At 45.0% G+C, this 22,866-nt stretch overlaps 1 protein-coding gene across 1 annotated transcript in view; it reads left to right on the top strand.

The window, feature by feature from the left end:
- Window positions 1–6,537: 6,537 nt before the first annotated feature.
- Window positions 6,538–22,866, top strand: part of RFX7 (regulatory factor X7) — a 51,205-nt gene continuing 34,876 nt past the window's right edge. Inside the window, exon 1 of the mRNA XM_072345513.1 lies at window positions 6,538–6,954. Coding sequence (XP_072201614.1) covers window positions 6,809–6,954 — 146 coding nt within the window. The 5' untranslated portion in view covers window positions 6,538–6,808. The remainder of the gene's footprint in view (window positions 6,955–22,866) is intronic.

Here is a 22,866-nt window from a genome sequence, read left to right as displayed (position 1 = left end):
GGTCTACAGGTATTGGCTTCATTGGCAGTTTCCTTTATAGTTTGTTTTTACTTAGCTGCTTGTTTTAGGTTAACATTACACATTAAAGATGAAGTGTGGCCACCAGTGAGATATTACTATTCAGTGTAACTTGTTCAGAAATGTTGCTTGAGATACATGGTCTTTGCATGGTCTTCTATTCTTACACTGGTGCATTTCTGCCTCAAAACGTGCATATATAGATGTGGCTAGAAACAAAAATGCAATGGTGTTTTTGTCTTGGATATTAAACCTTGTTGCTTTAAGGGAAACCCTGAACAAAACTAGGCCAAAAAACTTGACCTATTTTAAAAGACATGGCAATCTGTTCTTTTAAAAAATCATTCACACTTCATTGAGTCCTTCTTTCTCTCTTACGCCATGAAAAATATCCTACAGTATCAACATTCAGAACTATTCTATCTCTGTATACAGTTTCCTGGACACGTATTGCAAGCTGAAGGCTCTGGTTTGACAATTTAATTTTTCTCCATCACTGATTTTGGAAAAGAAATCATCTTTAAAATTAGCAAATGCTTAAACTGAACTAATTAGATAATTAAAATAGCTATATCAGAGCACTCTCTCCCTAGTGTTAACTGTGATGAATCCATTTGGCAAACAAAAGGTCTTAGAATCCATAAAAGATTTTTGCTTCTGGAGGCTTCCATGTCTTGAATTTGAAAACTAGGAGCAGAGAGCCATATTTCTCAGATATTTTGTAGTTTGAAATCTGGCTGTGAAACTCTGTTTACTTTGTGTTGGACTCCTGCCAGAGGAGGCCTGGTTTTAGCAGATGGTTATGGAGTGGAGGCCAGACGTTTCCTGCCGCATCCTTGACCAGGCACCAATAGCACTGCTGCCACTGATGCTGACTGTGCAGAGCCTGCTGGCAGGAATGCTGTGGAGGGTCACTTGAAGTAGACCTTCAGGCTAAAGGTTGCATAGAAGGGAGGATCCTGACAGCTTGAAGCACTTGCATGAACAGACATGGTCCTCAGAGAGGGTGGAGTTATATGCCAGTAGTCAAGCAGGAGGAGAGTTAAAGTTTTGACCAAGAAGAACAGAAGTATTAAAAACACAGACACAAGCTAGTAGTGATGGAGATGACTGCTTTGATCTTGGACTGTACAGTACTGTCTTGTCAAAGACAGGGAGCTTAAAGATAAGACAAAACATGAGATTATGGCATTGTATTGGGGTGTGAGGCCACCTGTCTGTTCTGTGGGCACAGTGTGCGAGCAGCATTTTCTTTTCCCTCCATTTCTGGGGACAACTTCTGTGAGAACAAAACTCATGATTGTGTCCCCAGGCTGGTGTTTGACAAGACACTTTCTGCTTGCAAGATAAGGAATCAAAGGACAACTGCTGTAATTGCAAGCACTTCTGTATCACTGGATCATTGTCTTATCCATTTACATACAGGAGAAAATGCAAACAGATTTCTCAGGATGCTTGGAAATCCTTGAGGATTCCTTCAGGCACCAATTTAGGACATCCACTGTTTATGTGGGAATACAGATCTTGAACCAACATAACTGAAATTCACAGTTTCTTGTACTGGGGTCTGTTCTACTTGGCTCCAAGTCTGGGAATTTGGTGCTCTTTCATCCTCTATCACATCTGCATTACCATGTTATGCAGTGAGCTTAATGTGGTCACGATTACCTGCAAGGACCACAAGTGCATGTGGTGAGGCAATTCACAGGAGGTGTACCTGCCAACAGGAGCTGTCCTGATCCTTGCTGTCCTTGCTGTCCTGGTCCTTGCAGTCAGCCATTGCAAGTAGGCAACATTTACTTTTGAACACTCTTCCAAATTACTACTGAACTTCATTAGGGAAAAAAATAAGGACAGTAAGGACAGAAGTGTTGTGTGTTTGCTTTGTTATGTGAAACTTGCATATATTTCTCTCTCCTTACCTTTGATTCTGTCAGTCTCCCTAAAATTGAGCCTCTGGGTCAGAATGAAAGACAAGTGAAAGACAAAGCAACTGCATAGTGGTCTAACTAAAAATATTTTTAACCCTATATTTTACCAGCAAGGTTATCAAATATTCAATAACATTGAAAATGAAAGGATGTCAATTTGAAATATGACTCAGCGAACCATCAAACTCCTTTCAGTGACAGCCTTCCTTCCTACTCATCAGCCTTGTACAGGACAGTCTGAATCATCACTTTCATGACCTACGGTCCCCTCTTAAGTATCTTTCTAGTCTGCAGTAGTTGATTACAGCTATGCAGGTTATAGAAACACCATAGTCATAACTTTTTCAAGCTCAGCAGCCCACATGAAATTACACTGAGACAAAGACCTATTGCACTGAAAAGAAGATTGTAGAAACAAAAAGTTTCAAACTGCCCATATCATCAAAGAACCTGAATAGACCTTGGAAATTTAATTGGGTTATCACGATTTCCAGAATGTAAACAATCTGTGTATTATCCCAGCATAACACCACACTCCTCATCTGCCCTACCAGGGCAAGCTGTAGTCAGGCCTATGTGAGCCTAGGCCATTGCTGTCTTGTGTCTGATGATCATCTACTACTGCACAGAGTCAGGGCTACATATCCATTTTGTTAGCATCTTAAATTGCCTTGCAGAGATATAAAAGATGACAGGGACAGCAAAGCAGAGAAGAACTGAAGACAGTGAGGATGGTTTCCAAGAAAACAATCTCTAGAATAGAGTCAGTGTGGTAGCTCATACTTGTCCTTTGCTGGCAATGGATTTGTGATCATGGGGCCTGCTTCATACTTCCTTGTGTTTCCCATTATTTGCTAGGTTGTGATACTGCTCACCACACACTGCTCACACCCACTCCACACAGATGCTTCCAGAAGCAGCAAAGTTCAGCAAACTCCTGATCAAGCAGGTTTTCCTGCTTTTTTAGAATTAAAATAGCTCCTTCTCACTGTCACATTTGAACACAGACCAATTTCTTCTGTCAGTTATCATGACATGAGTTTGAAGGTTTTCTAGGTAAACTAGATTCTTTTTTAAATGATTGAAAACATACAAGCTGAAGTATATATTAAATTTGGTTATGGGTATGATTAGTTATCGTATTTCCGTTTTACTATTGCTGCACATGAACAGAGGTAACAAAACAAAATCAGAGGGAGTTGTCTTGGGCATAGCTCAGGAGATGTGGTGACATACATCCTCAGGGGAGAAGAGCTGCAAAGAAGGTGTCAAAATGGAGTTTGCTAAACCAGTGTTTAAAGCTTTTGGTGTCTTTTTTAGCAAAGCTTTAAAGTCAGTTATCCTCACAGAATTTGTTTTATGCTTGCCTTGAGGATAAAGGTAGCAGAATTTCATTATTTATCTGCCTCTTACCCCCAGTTTAGTCTCTGAATGTGCATGGCTCTTCTTGGCCCCATATTAAACGTGAAATGGCAGATCTCTCTCAACTGACAGGAAACAGGGAAGAGTACCCACCCTCGGTACTGGCTGCTTGGAAAGGGCAGTGAGACATTGCTCCTTGAAAGCATGAGACAGTGCATTCCCCAACTGTCAGACACAATTAACAACAGGGAAGAAAAAAAAAATAAACCAACTACAAAACAAAATAATGACAAATAGGTTAGTCTGTATTTAAGCACAACTTTTCCCTACAGAGAGAGCTTATGTTAGATCTATAGCTACAGAAATGGAGGAAATATAAACAGACTTGGAATCTGCAAAATCTGTCTGTGAAAGGGGAATGCCTGGGAACAGAGGCACAAGACCAGAAAGCCCTTTGCCTACCTCATCTGAGCTGAGCTGCTGTACTCCTTAAAAACAGACGTCTGGAAAATGGGAAAGAAAATTCAGATTCTGGTCTTGAAAATGCTGCTTAGCCTTCTACAATTAACCTCTTTATATTAATTTTCATGTCTTCTTATACCATTTATACCACATACTTTTTATACCAGAAGCCTCAGTCTACATGTCCAGAGGTATTCAAAGCATTCAGGGACAAGAACTCCAACAGAGGGCTACAGTGGTGTTCAGTGGATATTCTTGGAATGTCTTCAGTGCTTTGTCAGCTCATCTGAGTTCAGGTTCATCTCTTAGCAGTGAAATGATCCTCCTCACTGTCTTCAAGATAATTCTGTCAGCACAAGCTCCTCTGTTTGAACAATTATTCTGGATCTGTTTCTTCTTTTTTCTTAAAGTTGTATATCACCACACAAACTGCATACAAAGAGCTGCCATCTTTTCTTTCATGCATTTTGCAGAGACCATACGAAATTCAGTGTGTAAGAGTCAGCTAAGCTGGCTTCTGTGTATTGGCCTAACATACGTAAAGGGGAAAAGCCTTCACTCAGTGTCAGTGCAGCTATACAGAAAACCTGGGCCAAATGTAGTGCTTGGACACACTGCAGGAATGTGAGAAAAGCACTGGAGTCATTTCTAACATGAGTAAAAGGCTTTTGGAGAGCAGAGCGTGGCCCTTTGTGCTGTTGCTATTTGATTCCATAACAGACCTCTCTGGATTTTATCCTTTAAAACGTTTTGCACCAATAACACTTACTGGCCAAATCAGTCATTAGGAGACCCCAAGTTTATTTGGGGCCTCTGTAAGTTCCTATCACAGCTAATCAAACCCAGCAACAGAAACAGGCTTGCAGCTGAAAGGCTTCATGCCAGAAGAGCACAGTTAAAAAAATATATATTTTGCAAAAAGAATTAAATTGATGGTGAGATTTGGAAGCACACATTGGTTTGAGGCCCGGAGACCACTTCCACCACAGCAATGCAACTTGGGCTTCTGTCCCACTTCACTCACCTGGGTGCCAGTTTAATCCCACTCTGCCCTAAAGCACCAGGTGTGGTTGCAGGGTGGCAGTGGTGTGAGGGTGCCAGCGTGTGCCCGGTGCAGCAGGTTTTGCAGAATAGATGTGACTAATTTCTTTTTTGGTCATATGATGCCGATACAGCTATAAATAAGTATGACTACAATTTGACATCACTGGGAACTAAATTGACAAGGAGCTAAATAAACAACAGGTCTTCAAACTGCTGGTTTTGACTGAAAGCTATGCTAAAATTATATCTATATTTTATAAGTCTGTGGTCCTTAAACATGGTGCCCATGTGTTGAACCTTGCTCTGATATGCAGGCCCATCAGTTTCAATCAGGTAGAACCATTTTAGGCCTGGGATCCAAACAGGGTAAGCTGTGCCTCAGATTTCAAAGGGTCAAACCACAGATCTCAGCAGAGGCATCTGACCAACAAAACTAGAAACACCACCAGGATCAGCTCGGTCATGTTGTACGAGGTTGTGTGTGTGCTGATCCAAAAGTGTAGCAGTTGGGGATTTGAAGTTGTGAGCCTTTCTGTTTACTTCTGACTACAGTTTTTACTTGTATTTATACTTCTTGGATATGAGAAGAAAATCCTCACCACTGCCACATCATCCTTAACGTTTTGACTTCGGGGCAGCAGAAATGTAAGGGACGATTTAATTTTAAAACCTCATTTTGTTTGGTGACAGTCATCTACAAATGCTCATCTCCTACATTTAGCAACACCGTGTGTATTTACTTTGTCACTGGTGTAAAAGACTCACATTTGCAGGGATCACTGCAGGCCAGGAAGGCACTCACTTACCCTCAGGTACAGTGTAGGAAGGTGCTGGGGCGCCCATCCCTCTGCCCAGGCTGAGAAGGGTCTGGCTGTGCCTGGCTCAACACAGACCCGGCAGACTGGGCTGGGTGCCCTGTGCTGCATGAAGGCACGGGGATGGGGACTGCACGCCTGAAGATGAAAGACTGCTGCTGTCGGGGCTCGGGTTGCGTGAGAACACTGGGGGAAGGAGAGGCACGTCCAGGGCCGTTTGGGGGGTTTTGTGATTGTTTGGCACTGGTATAAATCACATGGAAAATGGTGAATTCCTGCTCGAACGCTACTGGAATGTGAAGGATTGGCAACAGAGGAGCAGCGGAGGTGCAAAGGAGCTGCTTTTGGCATTCGTGGGGGCTGCGGGAGCTGCAGAACGCGAGAAGGCCGGGGCGAGCGCGGCCGCGGCTTCTCCGCTGCTGCTTCCGTGGGAAGCAGTGAGGGCTGCGTGCACGCTAAAGGCGTGCGCTTCCGAGCGCTGTTTACAAACACCGCCGGGTGCGAGAGGATGGGCGGCTGCGCGGAGCACCCGGAGGGCGAGAGGTGCGGGGCGGACGGCTGATGTAATGCTGCGCGCCGCGGGAGGGGCTCACGTGTCCGCAGCGACGGCTCCGCGCTGCCCGTGCGACTCACGCCCGGCTCCGCACGAGCCGCGCATCGCTGCACGCACACGCGTCCGCCTTCGCCGCGCCGGCGGGTCCGCCCGAACCCGGCACCCCGAGGCCGGCCCGGGGCTGCCGCAGGGGAACCGCCGCTCCCGCCCCTCCGCCGCCGCGCCCCCGCCCCAGCCCGGCCCCGGCCCCAGCCCCCTCCCGGCGGGCGGCCCGCCTGCTCGGGCAGCGCCGAGCCTGCGCACTGGGCGCCCGGGCGGGCACGGCGGCCGCGGGGCGAGGAGCGGCGGCGGCGGCGCGGCGCGGGGCGGGCCGGGCCGGGCCAGGTGCTGCGAAGCGGGGCAGCGCGGAGCGACCCTGCTCGGGGGCGGAGGAGGAGGACCGGGCCGCCATGCGCCGTGCCGCGAGCCGGGCTCGCCATCCTGCGGCGTAGCGGCGAGACGCGACTCGGCTCCCCGCCCGTGATGTCCCCCGGGCGGCGAGGGAAGGCGACTCACTCGAGGGCTGCGGCAGAGGCCTAGTGCGGCCAGCCCGCTCCGCGTCCCCGCGCCGCCGCCGCGCCCCCATGGCCGAGGAGCAGCAGGCGGAGGGGCAGCCGCCGCGGCGGCTCGCCGGAACCCCCGCGCCCGCCGGGGCCCTGCCGGCCCTGGTGCCGGGGCTGCAGGGCGGCGAGGCCAGCGCGCTGCGGCACAAGATCCGCAGTTCCATCTGGTAAGGGCCGCGCCGCGGGTCGGGCCGGGCGGGCGGCGAGGGGGGGAGCGCGGCCCCTTTGTGCCCGGGGCGCGCGGAACCGACGGGCCCACCCCGCAGAGCGGCGCCCCGGGGCGCGCGGGCACGGAGCCGTCGGGAGCGCGCGCGGTACGCGCAGGTGTGCCGGGCTGCCGGGCCGGGGCGGTGCGAGCCGGGCGTGTTGTCTTCCCGGAGTAACGGGGCTCGGTCGGCGCGTTTGTGTCCCGCGGGGATGGCAACTGCGCTGCGGCGCCGTGTGACCTGCCGGGTCTCACCTGCTGGAGGCTTTGTAACCAGACGGCGTGCGCCACGGGCTACGGCTGCTTCCTGGGTGAGAGCGGCTCCCAGCGCGGCGATGATGTAGCCCAGAACGCTGCATACGGTGCGTTTCGCAGCCTTCCCACAAACCCCCGTTGTTCCAGTTCCCAGGCAGGCATGCGAATGCAGCTCTGGCTCAAACTTGTGATGGTTTGCAAGTATCTGCCCAGGAATCCGTGTTGCTTTTTTTTTTTTTTTTCTTTAAATTCAATCAGAATTTATAGTAAAAATGTTACTGAGTTCTGTGCGCCTGGGGGGATGCGATGAATTGGGTTCTATTTGCTGTGCAAATCAGGTATTTTGGTGAGCCCTCCCCACCCCCAGCTGCAGGAGGCACCACCTGCAGTATTTACATTTCTCTGTTTTTAAAGGCTGCTTCTGGCTGAAGGGAGTGATGTAGGATCAGGAAGTGAAGAATAGGGAATATAGGCTGCTCCTCCTAGGTGATGCTTTCCTTGATGTATGTTTCTGTGCATGGATTCATCCTGCTGAAACACATTGATCCAGTACATTGCTTCATGCCGTGTTCAGCTTTTTGTTCTGAATTTGTGTGGCTGTAAAAGATAACAAGTCCAGATCTCATTTTTTGGGTGTGTTATGTTGCTGTATTTGTATACACATCCGTACCGTCCGTCTGGACGCATAGTGAAATTGAATCTTTTGTTCGGCTCTTCTTTTGAGAATTGAAATGGTAAATAATAATCCATCGTCCTTAACCAGCTCTCGCTACCTTTTGTTTTGGTGGTTGTTTTTGTTCTACAGCGTGACCTAGAGAAGGGATCCGAGCTGCAGAATTTCCTGTCTGTTTGGATCATTCCATCTTCACGCTGTCCTAATTTATTAGGCTGTTTGGTGACATCCTTTCTGGATTTTCTCCTCTCCATGAACGTGCTGTTTGGAGGAGAGCCTCAGGAGCATGTTTACGTTGCATTCAGATTAGGTATCATGTCCAAGTTGAAGACAAAATGGCTACTTAACAAAACCTCCTCTTTTATTCTGGGTTTTCTTTTCAAGAAAAAAGAAAGAGAGTATACGTTAGCATTTTAAATGCAGTTTGCTTCGTGGATTCAGGTACACTCAATGAATAGCTTGTCTGCATTGGGCACAAAGGAATGCAGAGCACTGTCTGTGTGGGGGTCCTGCTGGGTGCCCTGTGCCAGCAGGCTGTGCCAGCACCTTGCAGCCCCGTCTCCTGGGTGCTCTGCAGGCATTCCCCGCGGGAGGGTGACCTTTCCTCCCTGACTACCTGGCAGCCCTGCACGGTGCTGGCACTTCTCTGCCTCTTCCAGACAGCGTCAGCTCCGTGCGGGTTGTGTGCAGAAATGCAGTATGTAAGATCAGGTCATTTCTGTAATAAAACCTTTCTTTTTTTTTTCCTCAGTGTTTTCCCATCCTTCATGACTTCTAGGATTTCTGTGTGTTTCCCTGTTTTTGTGTTACTGTCAAACAGCCTTCATTCAGAGCTCGAGTCCCATGTGAATTCTCGCCTCAGTGTGGCTGCAGTTGCTTTGAGCAAAGCTAGGGCATCACGCACGCTGTGCTCAGAGCAGCAAGCTGCCCTTTCTGTGCTGCAGTCTGGAGTCTGTTGTCCTGGTCAGTAGCTGCCATGTGCTGATGAGGAGCAAGCAGTGCACGAGTGTGGGAGGCTCGTGAAAATGGCAGTGCTGTGTTGCTAACAGAGCTGGGTGCAACGTGTAGAAGAGAGCTTCCTCTTTTCTGCTTTCCCTCCTCTTCCTCCCCTCTCCCTGCCCTGCCAGCTGTGTGTGCTGGCCAGTTGGCATGTCCAAGTCCTCATTTCCTTCCTCGAGGATTTAGCACACCTAGATAAGCACCCTTCTGTATTGTTTTGCTTTTTGTTCTTTCTTATTTGTTTTTGCCTCTTTTCTCCTACGCATTTGTGTGCAGTGCATGGATATTTTTAGTTGTTTTTAATTTTTTATTTTTATTTTTGAAAAGATTTTAGTGTCCAGAAAGTGGTGAGCAGGAAAATAGCGTAGCAGAATATAGCAGCTACTGTAGTGCTGGACTTGAAGATCACAAACAAGTCTGTGCTTGTCCTTCCACCATGCAGACAAATATAAATATAGTATGTGATGTGGGCCTCAAGGGGGACAATGAGTTGTTCAGCATTTCGACTCAGCCTTAATTTATTCTGTTTATGAAATTAAAATGTAGCTTGACAAAAGTAGCTCGAGGAATTGTAAAGTCCCTTAAAATCAAACAATAGGTTAAGTCCTTCTGGTTAAAATGAAAGGCACAGTCAGTGTATGTACTGAAGACCTGATAGTGTGCTTGCTAGGAGTCCAGTCTGGGTTCTGCTTTGTTTTTGTTACTATATTAAGTGACCAGTAGTGCGGTCTGGGGAGGGGGAGAGAAAGGTTTTCTTAGCTGTGCTTAAAAACGGACGGGGAAGCATTTTTCCACATTACAACAGCACGTATGTACAGCAGGCCGGGTACAGCAGGTAGCTGCGGCTCGTTAATTACTGTGGCCAAACTGAAATGAAGTTCAGTGCTGTCTGGCTGTGCTTTTCCTAGCTGCCCCACGCGAACACATCCAACAAAGTCATGTCTGATTTTGTTTCGCGCTGTGTGTGACTTGTTCAGGCAGTCGGACGTGTTCTTACGGTGTCGATGGAAAGGACAGAAATAATATTAGATGTCTTTTCCCATTGACGGATTAGGAGTCTAGACAGAAGAATACGTCTTCGCAGAGCCCAGACGGCTGATTAATGTCAGTTGGGGCAGGTTGGTGAATTGCCCTTGTCTTTCTTTGCTGAACACTGAACCCTAATCTGCCTTGTTTATTCCCCTTTAGATTCATTAAAGCGTTTACATTTATTAATAGCTTTTTGTCCAGACGTTGGAGCCTGAGGCAGGAAACCTCCCCAGTCAGCTGTCTGAGCATATAGACTAATGGGGCTTCAGTTATTTTATTGGGTGAGGGGACTGTATTTACAAACATGTGATGTTTGTTTGATGGTATTTCTGTACCCAGACGTATGCTGGCAAAGGCTGAACATGAAGTTAGCAAAGAATATCTGTAGCCAAAGGCAGTCGGTAGCATATGTATGCAACGGAGTGTGGCACAAGGACTGAGGTATGGAGATCACTGGGGAAGAGAGGTGTTGGCTGAGGCTCTCTATGCCTGCTGGGAGGAGCAAAATACACCCAACAGTTTTAGGTGATATCACCCCTTTGCTCGCTGCATTAATTTGGAGTCCAGTCCGTAGCTCAGCATGTTGGAGAAATGGGGGAGTTTGCTTTCCTCGTTGTGGTGAATAAGTGGTAATGGTTCTTAAATCAGGACTTGTTTACTGCTGCAAATGGTAATCTGGTACTTGCATCTGTGCATGGGTTGGCCACAGCTTCTTTCACCTAACCTGGATCTCAGCTCTTTTTGTCCTATAGGCATCTGTTGTGGTTGGAACATAGTAACTCTGCCTGAGATTAATTTCTCTCCCCCTCCCCCAGTATCTCATCTGTAAGCTGTGCTGAGGGCTGGGCAGCGCAGGATCGCAAACACAAAGCATTGCTTTTGCAGTCCTTTGAACTGGATGGGGTGTAGGCTTCAGATTTATAACTTGTGTCCTCAAATCACTTTTCTAGCTAGAAGTTATACTCAGAGAACCTCATGAGCTGGCCCACATAGTGCCAAATTTGCATGTCCTAGGCCCGGTTCATTTCATGCTGAAATAGGACTGGGAGGTGAATTGTGCTCTTGTGAGTTCTGAGCTTGTTGCATTGCACTAGAAGACCAGATTAGCTGACTGCAATACCGTATTTTCTAGTCCTTGGAAAGCTTCGTTCTTGGTCATGACTTGCATCATTTGGGCTTTTGCAAGTGCATCTTTCACTCTTCGTTAGTCGTTGTCACCAAGGGTAGGTTGTCACTCAAACTATTGGCAAATACTTCACAATTTAGGAAATGCTGTTGAGATTTTTCATAATAGGAATTGCTGCTTATTTATATGGTAGGTGAGTAGAAAAGCATGATTGACAATCTTAATATTTTTAATAAAGCATCTGACCAGGTTGAGGGAGGCTGAGGGTTACGTGTTCCAGGCTTTCAGCAAATGCAGGTGCAATTTCAGCAAATGCAGGTGCAAACACCTTTTCAGTAGTTTTCTTCTGCAGTTGAAATTCCTGTAACACCCTGAAAGTACTTGTTTAAAAGGTGATGTATTTGAGTCTGGTTGAATTCATCAGTAGACCAATCCAGCTGCATTTACTCTTGTGACATTTACTCTTGTGATTTTCTGTAGCTTGAGACAGGAGGGCAGCAAATAACAGCAAAAACTAAAAATATAATGCCTCTATTTTTTGTTAAACTGTCTGCTGAAATTGAGTTGGAGAATTTCAGTTCCCATAACTGATTCCAGGCTCTTTCTAGTTATTCTGTGCCTCCAGCCTAAAGTGCACCAACAACCAACCCCTCCTTCCTCCGGCCTAATTCATCGCTGGAGGTGGGAAATAAAACTTCTGTAATTCTTTAATTCAAAAAATATTTAACAGAAGATTACTAATGATTGTGAGGAAGAGCTCAAAATTGTTGACAGACACATAGGCTACACTTAATTCAGTAAGTCCAAGTAATGGTAGAGGTGTATTTACCCCTTTTGAAGAAGTACTTTGAGCTTCTCAGCTAAGAGGTGCTTTAAAACCATAAATATTGCTTGTCACGTACCCACTGTTCTCTGGCTCTGTGGTTCTCCTGTCTGCAGATGATCGTAATGCTTGCCTGTTCTGTGTGTATTTCCCAACATAGTATATAAGCAGTCAAATGCATAGGAAAAAGATTCATGTGTGGACCATATTTCATTGATTCTGGGTTGGGGGGCTGGCCTTCTGTGTGCAAGGCATTTAGCAGCATGTCATTTTCCTTCACACTCTTCTTCCTCAAATACATAGGGACAGAAAGCAGAGTTGGTTTCATTTGACTTCATCTGTTATACATGCAGTGGTCAGGGGAGCTCACTTGTTGCAGTTGTAGAGAAAAATGGACTTTTAAGATGAGAGTTATCTCCGGAGGTAGGTATTGCCATTAAACCATTTGTCTGATTGCCTTATGTGCCTGTTTCTCTTTGGCAGTAAGCAAATTCTGAACAGTGCCAGGATGTAACCATCTGTGGTACAGATCTCTTGAATTGAACTACATAAATCCTTCACCATTTGCCAGTTTTTCTTTTCCCAGAGCATGGCTGCTCCATCCTGCCCATGGGTTGTTCCCTTGAGCAGATCTAGGTAGGCCCTTTATCTCTCACCATACATTCCCATATGAAGGAAACTGTCCTACTCGGGGGGGGGGAGCTTCCCTGTAAGAGATCCTCACTGAAGAGCCTTGAAAGAGCAGTTGGTCACACTCACCCCTTCCTATCTGGAAGGCCTTCCTGCATGGCCTGCTGGAGCAATGCCAGCTCAGTGTGGGAGGAGAAGCAACTTTCCCAACCCGGCACAGTAGTGGTGGAGTTTCTGGGTCAGCAGGTGTGGGAGCCAATTTGGTCTGCAGGCATTTTTACAAGGATAGAAAATAAACCTGAATAAAATGAATGCTGACCTTTATATAACCTTTTGAGAATGGAGCTGAAGTTTTATTGAATATCCTGGCTTGAGTCGGGTGGATAGCTTTGCAGAAAGAAGATCTTTGTAAATCTGCTTTTACGAAGAGTGGATTTCTCACTCATGTTTGTGGGTTTTGTTTTTCTTTGTTTCTTGAAATAACAGGATCAAATGAAGTATGTTTGGAGCAAAACAGTATTCAAGCAATAAAATACTTGTCTAACTTTTCCTGCTTTTCATTTAAAATGCATAGGAGTGCATTAAGTTGCTGACTTCAAAGCATCATATGTACACAATTCCTTGTTGCTTATATGCTACGTTCCACTTTGCTCCACTGGAGTTCTCATCAAAACCAGTCAGACAGTGTGATACTGGTTCAGTGTGGCATCTCTGATGAGCTCTTAATCAGCACAAAGTGGTGGGGTTGTCACCTCAGGCCCCTGTAGATGAGTTGTGTGCAGTTTGGAGCAGTTCTGTTTGGCTTGCATGAATGTGTACCATTGACAAGTAGGAGTCCATATCTCTATCTGAAAAGAACACTTGGAAACACCTCCTAAAATATTCTGGATGCTGGAAAAAAGAAAAACAACAACTCAGAACATGTAACTGGCTAAGGTGATAGTATTGGTCAGGTTTGGGTTTCAGCTTTACACTGAAGCACCGATTAAAACGATTGGGACGTGGGACTGTTTTGTTGGGGTGTGCAGAGCAGGGTTTGAGCTTAATGTTTTTATACAGTTCCCATTTGCCTTCTCTTGTTACTTCACTCGACAGAAATATTTGGAGAAGGGCCAGGGCTGCAAAATCCAGATCGGGATCCAAATTTGGATTTTTGGTTCAAACCTTTCTAATGTCTAATATTACAAAGCTTCATATATAAATAAAGAACCCCTTATTTTTTAAGTTGCAAAGTCAGGGAGATGGCTGTAGCTCTCTAAGTTGCCTCTAGAGCAGTCTGAATAGAGTGCTGGAGTGTGTATTTGAAAAGCTATTGTTGGGTGATTTAAGAGGTAAATTGAATAGATAAAAATGAAACAATCTGTCATCCAGAAAGAGCCCAAGCAGAAGGCCAGCACTAATTGGTTGTTTCAGGCCTGTGAGAAAAAATCCCCTAAATACATCTAGAAGTTCTGAAGTTGTTGGAATGTTTTGTTGTGTTCCCTCAGATCAGTGGGAATTTTGAGGTTTTGTTTTGTTTTCGTGGGGGTTAGCCAGTATTCCAGTTGTAATGCTTTCTTGATTTAATGGAAAAAGGATTATCTGTCATCAAGTAGGATGCTCGTTATCGGCTGCTGTGCCATCAACAAGCTTTGGGTAAGCTGCCAAGTGTTTTCTGTTTTTGCATATTTAATCATTTAGACAGTGGAAAAACATTCAAATCTTCATGGCTGTTTTTCTTGTTGCTTGTTTTTAATTGCTTGTGATCAATGCAGTGACATTATATCAGTGCAAAGGCAGGGAGGCTCTGTTTCGTTGCAGTCAGGGTTGATGGGGATGGTCCATAGTGGTGACTGTGAGAAGTCAGGCGGAGGGGACTGAGATGGGTGCAGGCATTCAGAGCTCTCCTTTTGTCATCAGTTGGAATCACACCTGGTGAACGGCCCAGCTTTTCAACCAGGAGGGTTGAACTTTGGGTACACAAACTATTTGCAGTGTTTAAGGACAGAGACAAAAGCAAAACGAAAGTGTGGGTTATTTATCAGTTTCAGAATACCAAACTCTTGTTTGCTGTGTAATGTATGATGTTAGGTGGAGTTTTGTTACTTAGCGGTGGAGGGGGCTGTTGTTATGCTTTGCTCTCCAGTAAGGCTTGTTAATGATACATGGAAGCTCCGTGTGGCTCTGAGTATATTTCTCATGAGACTTCCTGCCCTGAAGTGATCGCTTTGAGAGGGGTAGTTTTAAGTCTGTTCTCCATGATGTGAGTGTAACATGCTCTCAGTGCTGTAGGGACAGGTGAGGACAGGAACTGACCATGCTGCTTTAAATCTTTATTTTTTTTCCCTTTCCAAATCACGTAGGAAATTAAAAAATCCCTAATAGCTGAGATTACATATAAAAATCTACCCAAAGAACTTTGTGCTTAGAAAGGAAAGAGATAAAATGTAAGCTAGTTCTTCCTTTTGTATAAATGTATATATTTTTGCATTTCGTGCTACTACCTTCTAATATATGAACATACATTATTTGCAGCTGCTGGGTTTGCTAGATACTACATACAGGCTGGATGCTGTAGAAGTGCTCAAAGTGGACTGTAGATACATTAACATGAGCTCTTCCGGGGAGCGTGTCTGCTGCTTTAATCATCCTCTTAAACAAAATAGTTAAATCACTTAATATTTATTGTTATTTTGATATAGCTCAAGGTAGAGGGTGTTTTATTTTGGCTTTAGTTTAACTCAGCCTAGGAGCTAAAGTCCAGAGCAGTACCCAGCTTGTTGGGCCCAGTGGTTGCCTCACTTCTCCCTGCTGAGCTGCTGGGTGCCCATAGAGTCCCACTGTGTTTGGCCTCTGGGTAGGGGGAAATCAACATGGTGGATGCTCTCAAGGGATTGAAAAGGTGGGAACTTGTTTTTATCTTGCCCTAGAACATTACTGCTGCTGCAGGAGTTGCTGTCTTTCTACTGGCAGCCTATAAACATAGTATATGACAAAATGCATGGCTGTTGTGGAAATGAGGGCTGTGTCTAAGGATGCACGTTTCTGGAGGCATACCTTTACTGCTCCAGAATGGCAGCTCCTGCATAGCATTTCCCTGGAGCTGAGTGTGGATGATATGGCTTTGTGTATGCCAGCTACTTTAAGTCTGGGAAGAGAATCAAGTTGCTAGGGAGAACTCACTTATTGGGGCTTCTTTGTATCTTCCCTTAGAGGAAACTTGGGTCAAATGTCAAAGTCTGTAATTTGTGTCCCTCTTCTTTGATGGATAGACTCACAGGTATGGAGGCAGTCCATATTTCTGCATCAAAAATTCCTGAATGCCATTAAAAGGTCGTTGGGACTCTTGCCATTGGAAAAGTTGGATTGTACCAGGCGGGAGGAATTACAGTTCATTATTTTGGTTCCCTCTGAAGGAGTGCATTTTTTCAAGCTGTCAGCAATACGGACAATCTATTGGAACTCTGCTCTTAATATGAGATTGCCTGGAAGTGTCTGCCTTAAGAGCATCTCGAAGACAAACAAGAATTAGCTCGTGGCTGAGGTGTGCTAGGTTGGAGGATGGGCAGCTTTCTTTTCCTGCATTTTCCTCAGCTGCTTCTTGGCCCTATTTGTAAGACACCTGAAAATACTTTGAATAGTCTCTGTTACTCCTGCTTGTTTTCATTCTTATCCAGAAATGTTAGTACATTAAAACACAAACTCAAATCCTAGCTATTCAATGCCTGAAGTTGTAACCACTTGAAAATCTAGAAGTTGAAAAATTGTGACATTTATTTAATATTTTTATGGATGGAATTTCAAGTCCTGTTTTGAAAAATAGTGACAGCCTCCTCCTCCAGAGGCACATATTATTCTTGTTGTTAATTGCGTGAAGGAAAGTACTGAAGTGGTTTGGATGCTCTTTAAGCCTGGGGAGAAGGGCACAGTGGTACTGGATGGCTGCTACAAGCATAGCCTGTAAAGTGCGTGGAGAAGTTGGCACTTGAGGTTTCTACATGAAAGACATCACACAGCACTGTTTCTCCATCCATACTGGCAGCATGCAGGCTGTAGTTCCCCTGGTAGAGAGTGCAGGCCTCAGTGCCTCTTGCTGTCTGTGCTGTGCCATTAGAGGCAGCCCCATTATGGGTTAGGTACCTTTCTGAAGCAGCCTGTATTGGTACAAACACGGCATCATCCGCCTGCAGCTGCAATCTCCCACACTGTTTGGGTTTGGGTGTTTCGTACTTCCAGCAGTGCTTCTCTGTGAAAGATAAGCAACCACTCAGTGATCCTGGGGCTGGCTTGTTGTCTGTAGCTGCAGATTAGATGCATGTGACTCTTCTTTCTTACCTTGCACCACAGCCCTTTCTACTATGATGAGACTGGCTGAAACAAAAGCAAAAACAGCTTTTGAAACTCTTGCAGGAGTCAAAGACTGTGGCCTAGGAACTTTTTATCCAAGCTCAGAAGAGGTATGGTACTTCTTTTCTAAAAGATACATTAAAAGTTTGCCTGTTTTCTTTGGTTTTGTGTGTGTGTTTTAAATAAGAAGTTTTGTTGCTATTAGTGGCCATGTAAACTAGGTACATAAATTGATATTTAAAAGACAGTCACATTCCGTGCTGACAGTAGATACTAGCTGCACACCTGAAACCACGGCTTGCTGAAGAACTGAGCCAGTTTTGGCTCCAGGAGCCTGCTGCACCATGACGTTTCCTGTGCCTGACTCCAGCAGTATAGTTCAATGATTAACTTATCAAAAGTTGAGAAATGAATTGGCAGCTGAGAGGAAACCATTCCATGGATGAGTGAAGTGAGGTTATCACAAATAGTTCTAAGAATGTGAAAGGGGATATTTTGAACAGAAACCATTAATTTGATTCAACAACTAGAGTTAATTCACTGGGTCAAATGAAAAAAAAAAACAAAAAACCACGTGTGATCAATAAATGTGCTGAAGGCACAAAGAAAATATTTTCACGTTAATTTGGAAATGTTGATTTCTATGTTACATTGAGCAAAAAGTCTGTGAAATTTCGGGTAAAAATATATTGTAAATTGTCATTCCCTCATGCAAAAAATACTGAATTCTGATCCTGAAAATATGGTAACTATATTTTAGTCATTTTTTCCTGGTTAATAAAGGCAAAAAAAAAAAATTGTTGACATCATTGAGAATAAAAATGGAAAAACATTTTTGTTTGTCTGTTTAGATCCAAGGAGGTTAAGCTGTTCTTATGTAGCTTTCCTTGCATGTGTCCGCATGGCTGCATCTTTTTCATGCTAGAAGCTTGCTTCTGTTGGAAGGATTGGAAGCACGAGGTTCCTGTGCCACTGCGGTTATGCTTCTTGTTGAAGTTGGCAAAACACGTAATGGAAGTAAACACTAAGGTTTAATTGCTTGAGTGTGGGGAAGCCCTGTTTGTGACAGTGCTTAGAGACCTCCATGTTTGCTTAGATGTTGCCTACTAGTTCTTGTTCACTGCTGGTGACAGTGCATAGCTAATGGTGGTGACTATGTTGAAAAAGTGTTTTGTCACTGAGAATTTGCTCTATCAAACAATGTTATTCTGCTCTTTGTATCTGTTAATAATAATAAAAAATATCGAAAATAAGTAAACAGAAGGCATTACTTTCGGAGCTACTTGCATGTTTCACTCTGCAAATTGTGCTAATAATCAGGAAAATAGATTTTCATTCCTTGAATGCAGACATCTGTTCTCCTGCTGGCATGTTTACACACGTTTAAACATGTTTACACGTGGTTCGCAGGAATGATAATCCAGAGCAGCCAGTTCTGCAGTACTGATGGCAGTGTCCCTCTTTCTGGAGGGATCCATCAAACAGGAACTCAGGAGAGCACCTATGTGACAAGTGCAGTTCAGCAGGTGATCAGATGCTGACAGGTGTTAGCCAGTTGCATGCTGCAGCCTACAGGTGAATTTTCACAGTGCCATTATCTCAGGTAATACTGTTTTAGTAACTTGCTCTCTGTCTGCATGCACTTAATTTTCTGGCAGTGTAATTTTTGAGAAATTCAGAAAATCAGTGCTGTTTTTCTGGTCTGTTTTAGGTAAGTCACAGTATAGCTTTGCATACCTGGGGGATATTCAGAATGGACACATTGTGAACAGTGAATCCATGTAAATGTTCTACCTGTTGGGCCTGCAGGCTGTGGTTTCAGTACTTCATACAAGCGCAGGTCACATGCCCTCTGCTTTGTTTTTAAAAGAAAATTAACAGAATGAGAACTTGGAAAAGAGGTATCAAAGTGGTTATGGGAAACTGCTAGCAAAGCAGAGGAGTTACTGGAGAAGTAAGCAGCTGAGTTTTATCTTTTTGTTTCTATCTGAGGTCACTCAGAGGAGCAGGACGGTGTGGCAGAGCCAAGCACTGTGCAATCTGCCTGCAGAGCTCCAGTTGTTTGTCATCTGTTCTGGGGAGCAGCGTAGAGCTGCTGGGATGTTAAGTACTGGTGAGATGCCTACTGTCAGTAATACTCAATTTGAAGTTAGAGGTGTTGGTGGAAGAGAGAATCTGGAAGATGTGCTTGTTCACTGATGACAGTTGCAGGAGTAGGCCAGCAGTGAAGGCAGTGGGTGGAGTGCAGGTGAGTTGAACGAGGGATGCTGGTGGTACTGCTGCTGGAGCTGGCTGCTGTGTTTGCTGTAGAGCTGCTCAGACCTGGTGGATGTGTACCTGCCTTTGAACAGCTGCTTGTGCACTGCAGGCTTGCCTGGTGTGCTCATTTGACACAGTTTAACTACCAACTATGAGCAAGTGCAGCTGCTCAAACTGAGCTTTGTAGGTACAAACTGAAATAGATGCGTGCAGGTATGAACTTACATGGCTTAATTAACTTTTGTGCAGCTTCAGTTTTAATCAAACACGGCTTACAGGTTTAGACAAGCCCTTGAATCTGCAAGTAAACTAAAGTTCACCTGGGCTACAGGCTAAGAGAACTCAAACTTTGCAAACCAAACCCTTGAGATGCAGAACAGCATGTGTTTGTAACTCTTCTGCAGATCCTAGTTTTGGAGTTAAATAATAGGACTTTTTTTCCTCCCAAGAAACAGAGGATGAGAAACTTATGGGATATACAACTCTGGTGTTCTGTGAACTTACATTAGAGTTAGGCAAGGGACTTCTGACTACTTGAGACTTCATTTGTGGCTACCAGGCTGTTTCTGTGCTTGCACTGTTTGGAAGCTGGAATGCTTTCTCCTGGTGTGTGTCTGTGGTGGGCTGGCCAGCCCTGGCACTGCTGCTCTGCAGTTGGGCATGTTCCAGGACCCAGACAGCACAGCAATGGTGGTGTGAAAGCTGGCTGTGTCCTGAGGCACAGAGGCAGGCCTCCTTCAAAACAGGTAATGGGAGCCCTGCAGTTACTGACCTTGTTGGGTTTGGAGTGGGGCATCAGAGTACTGGCTTGTCTGTGGGACCTGGCAGTGCCCGGGCCTGGGCTTGCTCAGGATAGTGCCACAGGACAGCTTGAGTATGGCACTGCTGAACGGATACCTTCCCAGGTACCAAATTAATAGGGTAATGAGGCAGTGGAGCCAGCAGCAAACCTGTTTGTTAACAAAAAGCAACTAGAATAGCTACAAGTTGTGGAAATGTTCAAAGGAACCATGAGAAATAAACAAGAAAAACACTTGGCCTGGCACCTGTGCCAGCACAGAAAAATGTATGTTTGCAGTCTGGCAGTGTAGGGAGCTGTTCCGAGAGTGCTGCTAACACTGGAGGCTTTTATATTGGGTTGTCTGAGCTTTGTCTGTGTTCACTTATCATAGCCTTGTGTACCTCTGTACACTTTGGGGTGTGTATTAAATGTAAGCCACAGCCTTTTTCTTGTGCGTGTGTATAGCACAGCACTTTGCTATCAGGCATTTGCAGCCATACTTGAATGCCCAGAAGCAGGTGTGCATGCTGCATGTGCTGTGCTGCACAGCATGGTGCTCCACTCTGCTCCCATGTCCTGGTGCCTCTGCATGGGAGCTTTATAAAGCTGATGGTGCAGAGAGCGTTTGTGCACTTGTGCGCTGTGGGTGTTTCCTATTTTCTGTTGTTTTTAAGATTTGCTGAGGAATGTCACCGTTTAGTTTCACTGGGTGTCTGTTCATAGAACCATGAGGGACAAAGGCTTGAGAGACATCTCATGAGTTACGGCATCTCCAGGTCAGACCCCTTAGAAATACTGACCTTGAGTAATAATTTCATAACTGGATTAGGCTTTTGCTGATGTTAGGTGAAAATGCTGTAGCAGATCTTACTGCTATCTATAGACTGAATTTGGAAACAAAACAGCTTGTAGTTTTTAAAACAGTTTCCTTTTGAACTATGCACAAAGTTACGATAGTCAATTTTCCACTTAGCCACAAACCGTCCTGCTTTTAGCAGAACAAACTTTGCACTAAATCCCTATTTGAGCAGTCTTTTCTGGTGTAGTTTGATTGAGATCATGATGTGCTTTCTGTCTTTGGCCTTTCTAGGCAATCAGTCCTTGCAGACTGCTCTTGGAATACCCTGCAGGGTCTCATACAGATTGATAGTAATAAACACAGGGCACAGCTCCTCTGAAGTCTTGTTATCTTCCCATGTTATGTACAGAGGACATTGAATCCTTGGAGTAGTGTCCTGCCTCAGTGTAGGAGCAAACACTGATTTTGAGAAACCATTTTCATTGTCTCTTAGAAATCTAAGAGTTCGCTCCAGTAACTTGCAGCAGAAATGTCTTTAAATAATTACAAAGAATACATGCATTCACAAATAGAAACCGAAACAACAACAGGAACTGCAAGTGACTGTTCTATACTGGAATAGGGCACCCGGTGTTGTTGTGATGTTTTCCCAGTTACTTATAGAATTGTGGGAGGATTTTTTAGCTTTTGCATACAGTTCGGTTTCTGCAGAAAGCAAAAAGAGATGTTGGTGGGTTTACGTTTCAGACCCAGGTATGATGTCTCCCAGCTCAGTATTTCTCATCAGTTCTTACTTTGCAGCTCATTGCAATGGGCTGTGTTTGAGACTTGGGCATTTCCTTTGCAGTTTCATCTTCTTTCTTTGTTTGTGTGCTTGGTGTTATTTACTACTCGTAAAGTTGTCATAGTTGCGGAATGGTGAAGGGATTAAATAACTGTTAATCCTGTATGAAATATTTTTCTTGCTTTATTTTAGTAATAAGCATTGAGGACATGAGTTCTGCCCAATTTTAACTAAACTGCAGTAACCAAAAATGCTGAAGCGTACTTTTTTCAGCCCTGTAGTCAGTGCTGCTGCTTTTTGTGTCTAATTTAAAAGCAGCTTTGCTTACTCACTTCAGCAAGTGGAAGGGGGTAGATTAGGTTACAGGGAAGATCAGTGTGTTGCAGCTCAGCCTTGTTCCCCTGTTTTATCAGTTTGCTGTTTTTCTTGCTTCCTTATTTTGCAAAGAAAAGTGGTTTGCCTTGGATCGAGCTGGAGAGCCAGTATTTACAAACTGATGGATGCTTTTTGCATTTACTTTGTAGGGCCATGAGCTGGGTATTTCTGTTCATCTACAGTAGACAGAACATTGTTCTATTTTTGTGATCTGATAACAGTCCCTGTACCTTATATCTGAAGTAAGAGTACATTTGCGTTTGAATACAGGTTTGCCTCATGTTAAATGCTTTGCTTGTGTTGGAGCTAGTTCAGGTAGTTCAAATGAGTAGTTTGGGTGAGTTTGTCACTACTGGTACTGTCCTGTTGAAATGGCTGATCCTGTGGCTTTGTGTTTCTGCCTTCCGTTGGGTGGTGGGCGTGTGGGAAGAGCTGGTTCAGTTAATGGATTCAGGGGGAAACCGATCTGCATTAATGAAGTGAAAAATTTTCTGTTGGATCAGCAAACAGATCCAACTCAAGGAAACCCAGCTCATCTCTGGCTGGGCAGTTTGCACGATGTGACATAAGGGCACTCTGATGCAGAAAGGCAAAATGAAGTGAGTTGAGTAGCAGCCTGTGCCTTCCATGGATCGTGCTGCACTCGGAGTGGCCTCTGCAGGTGAATGCACGGGCTGTGATTTCATCTTTACTCTGCCACAGTCTGGTTTTCCATGGCCTTGCTCCTTTGTTTGCTTCAGGTATTTAGCTGGGACTGGGGTAGGTAGTACAGGGCAGCTGGGTAAATTGATGTTTGGAGAATTCAGAAATAGAACTTTGTTAATGTAGCAAAGTAGCAAAGCAAAGTGGCACTTCTACCCCCTGCGCCACAGGGGGGATTCGATCCCGGGCCCTTCGGTGCCACAAGCAGCACTTTATACCACTGCGCCACCGGGGGCACACACAATGTAATTCTGCTGTGTAAAGATACAGAGTTCAGATTAATTATCTTCAGAGTAGATAGTGCTGAATTCAT

This window comes from Excalfactoria chinensis, chromosome 10 (genome assembly GCF_039878825.1).
Source record: "Excalfactoria chinensis isolate bCotChi1 chromosome 10, bCotChi1.hap2, whole genome shotgun sequence".
Lineage (NCBI taxonomy): Eukaryota > Metazoa > Chordata > Aves > Galliformes > Phasianidae > Excalfactoria > Excalfactoria chinensis.
Note: the sequence above shows the minus strand (reverse complement) of the source record. Positions and strands in the feature narration are given on the sequence as shown.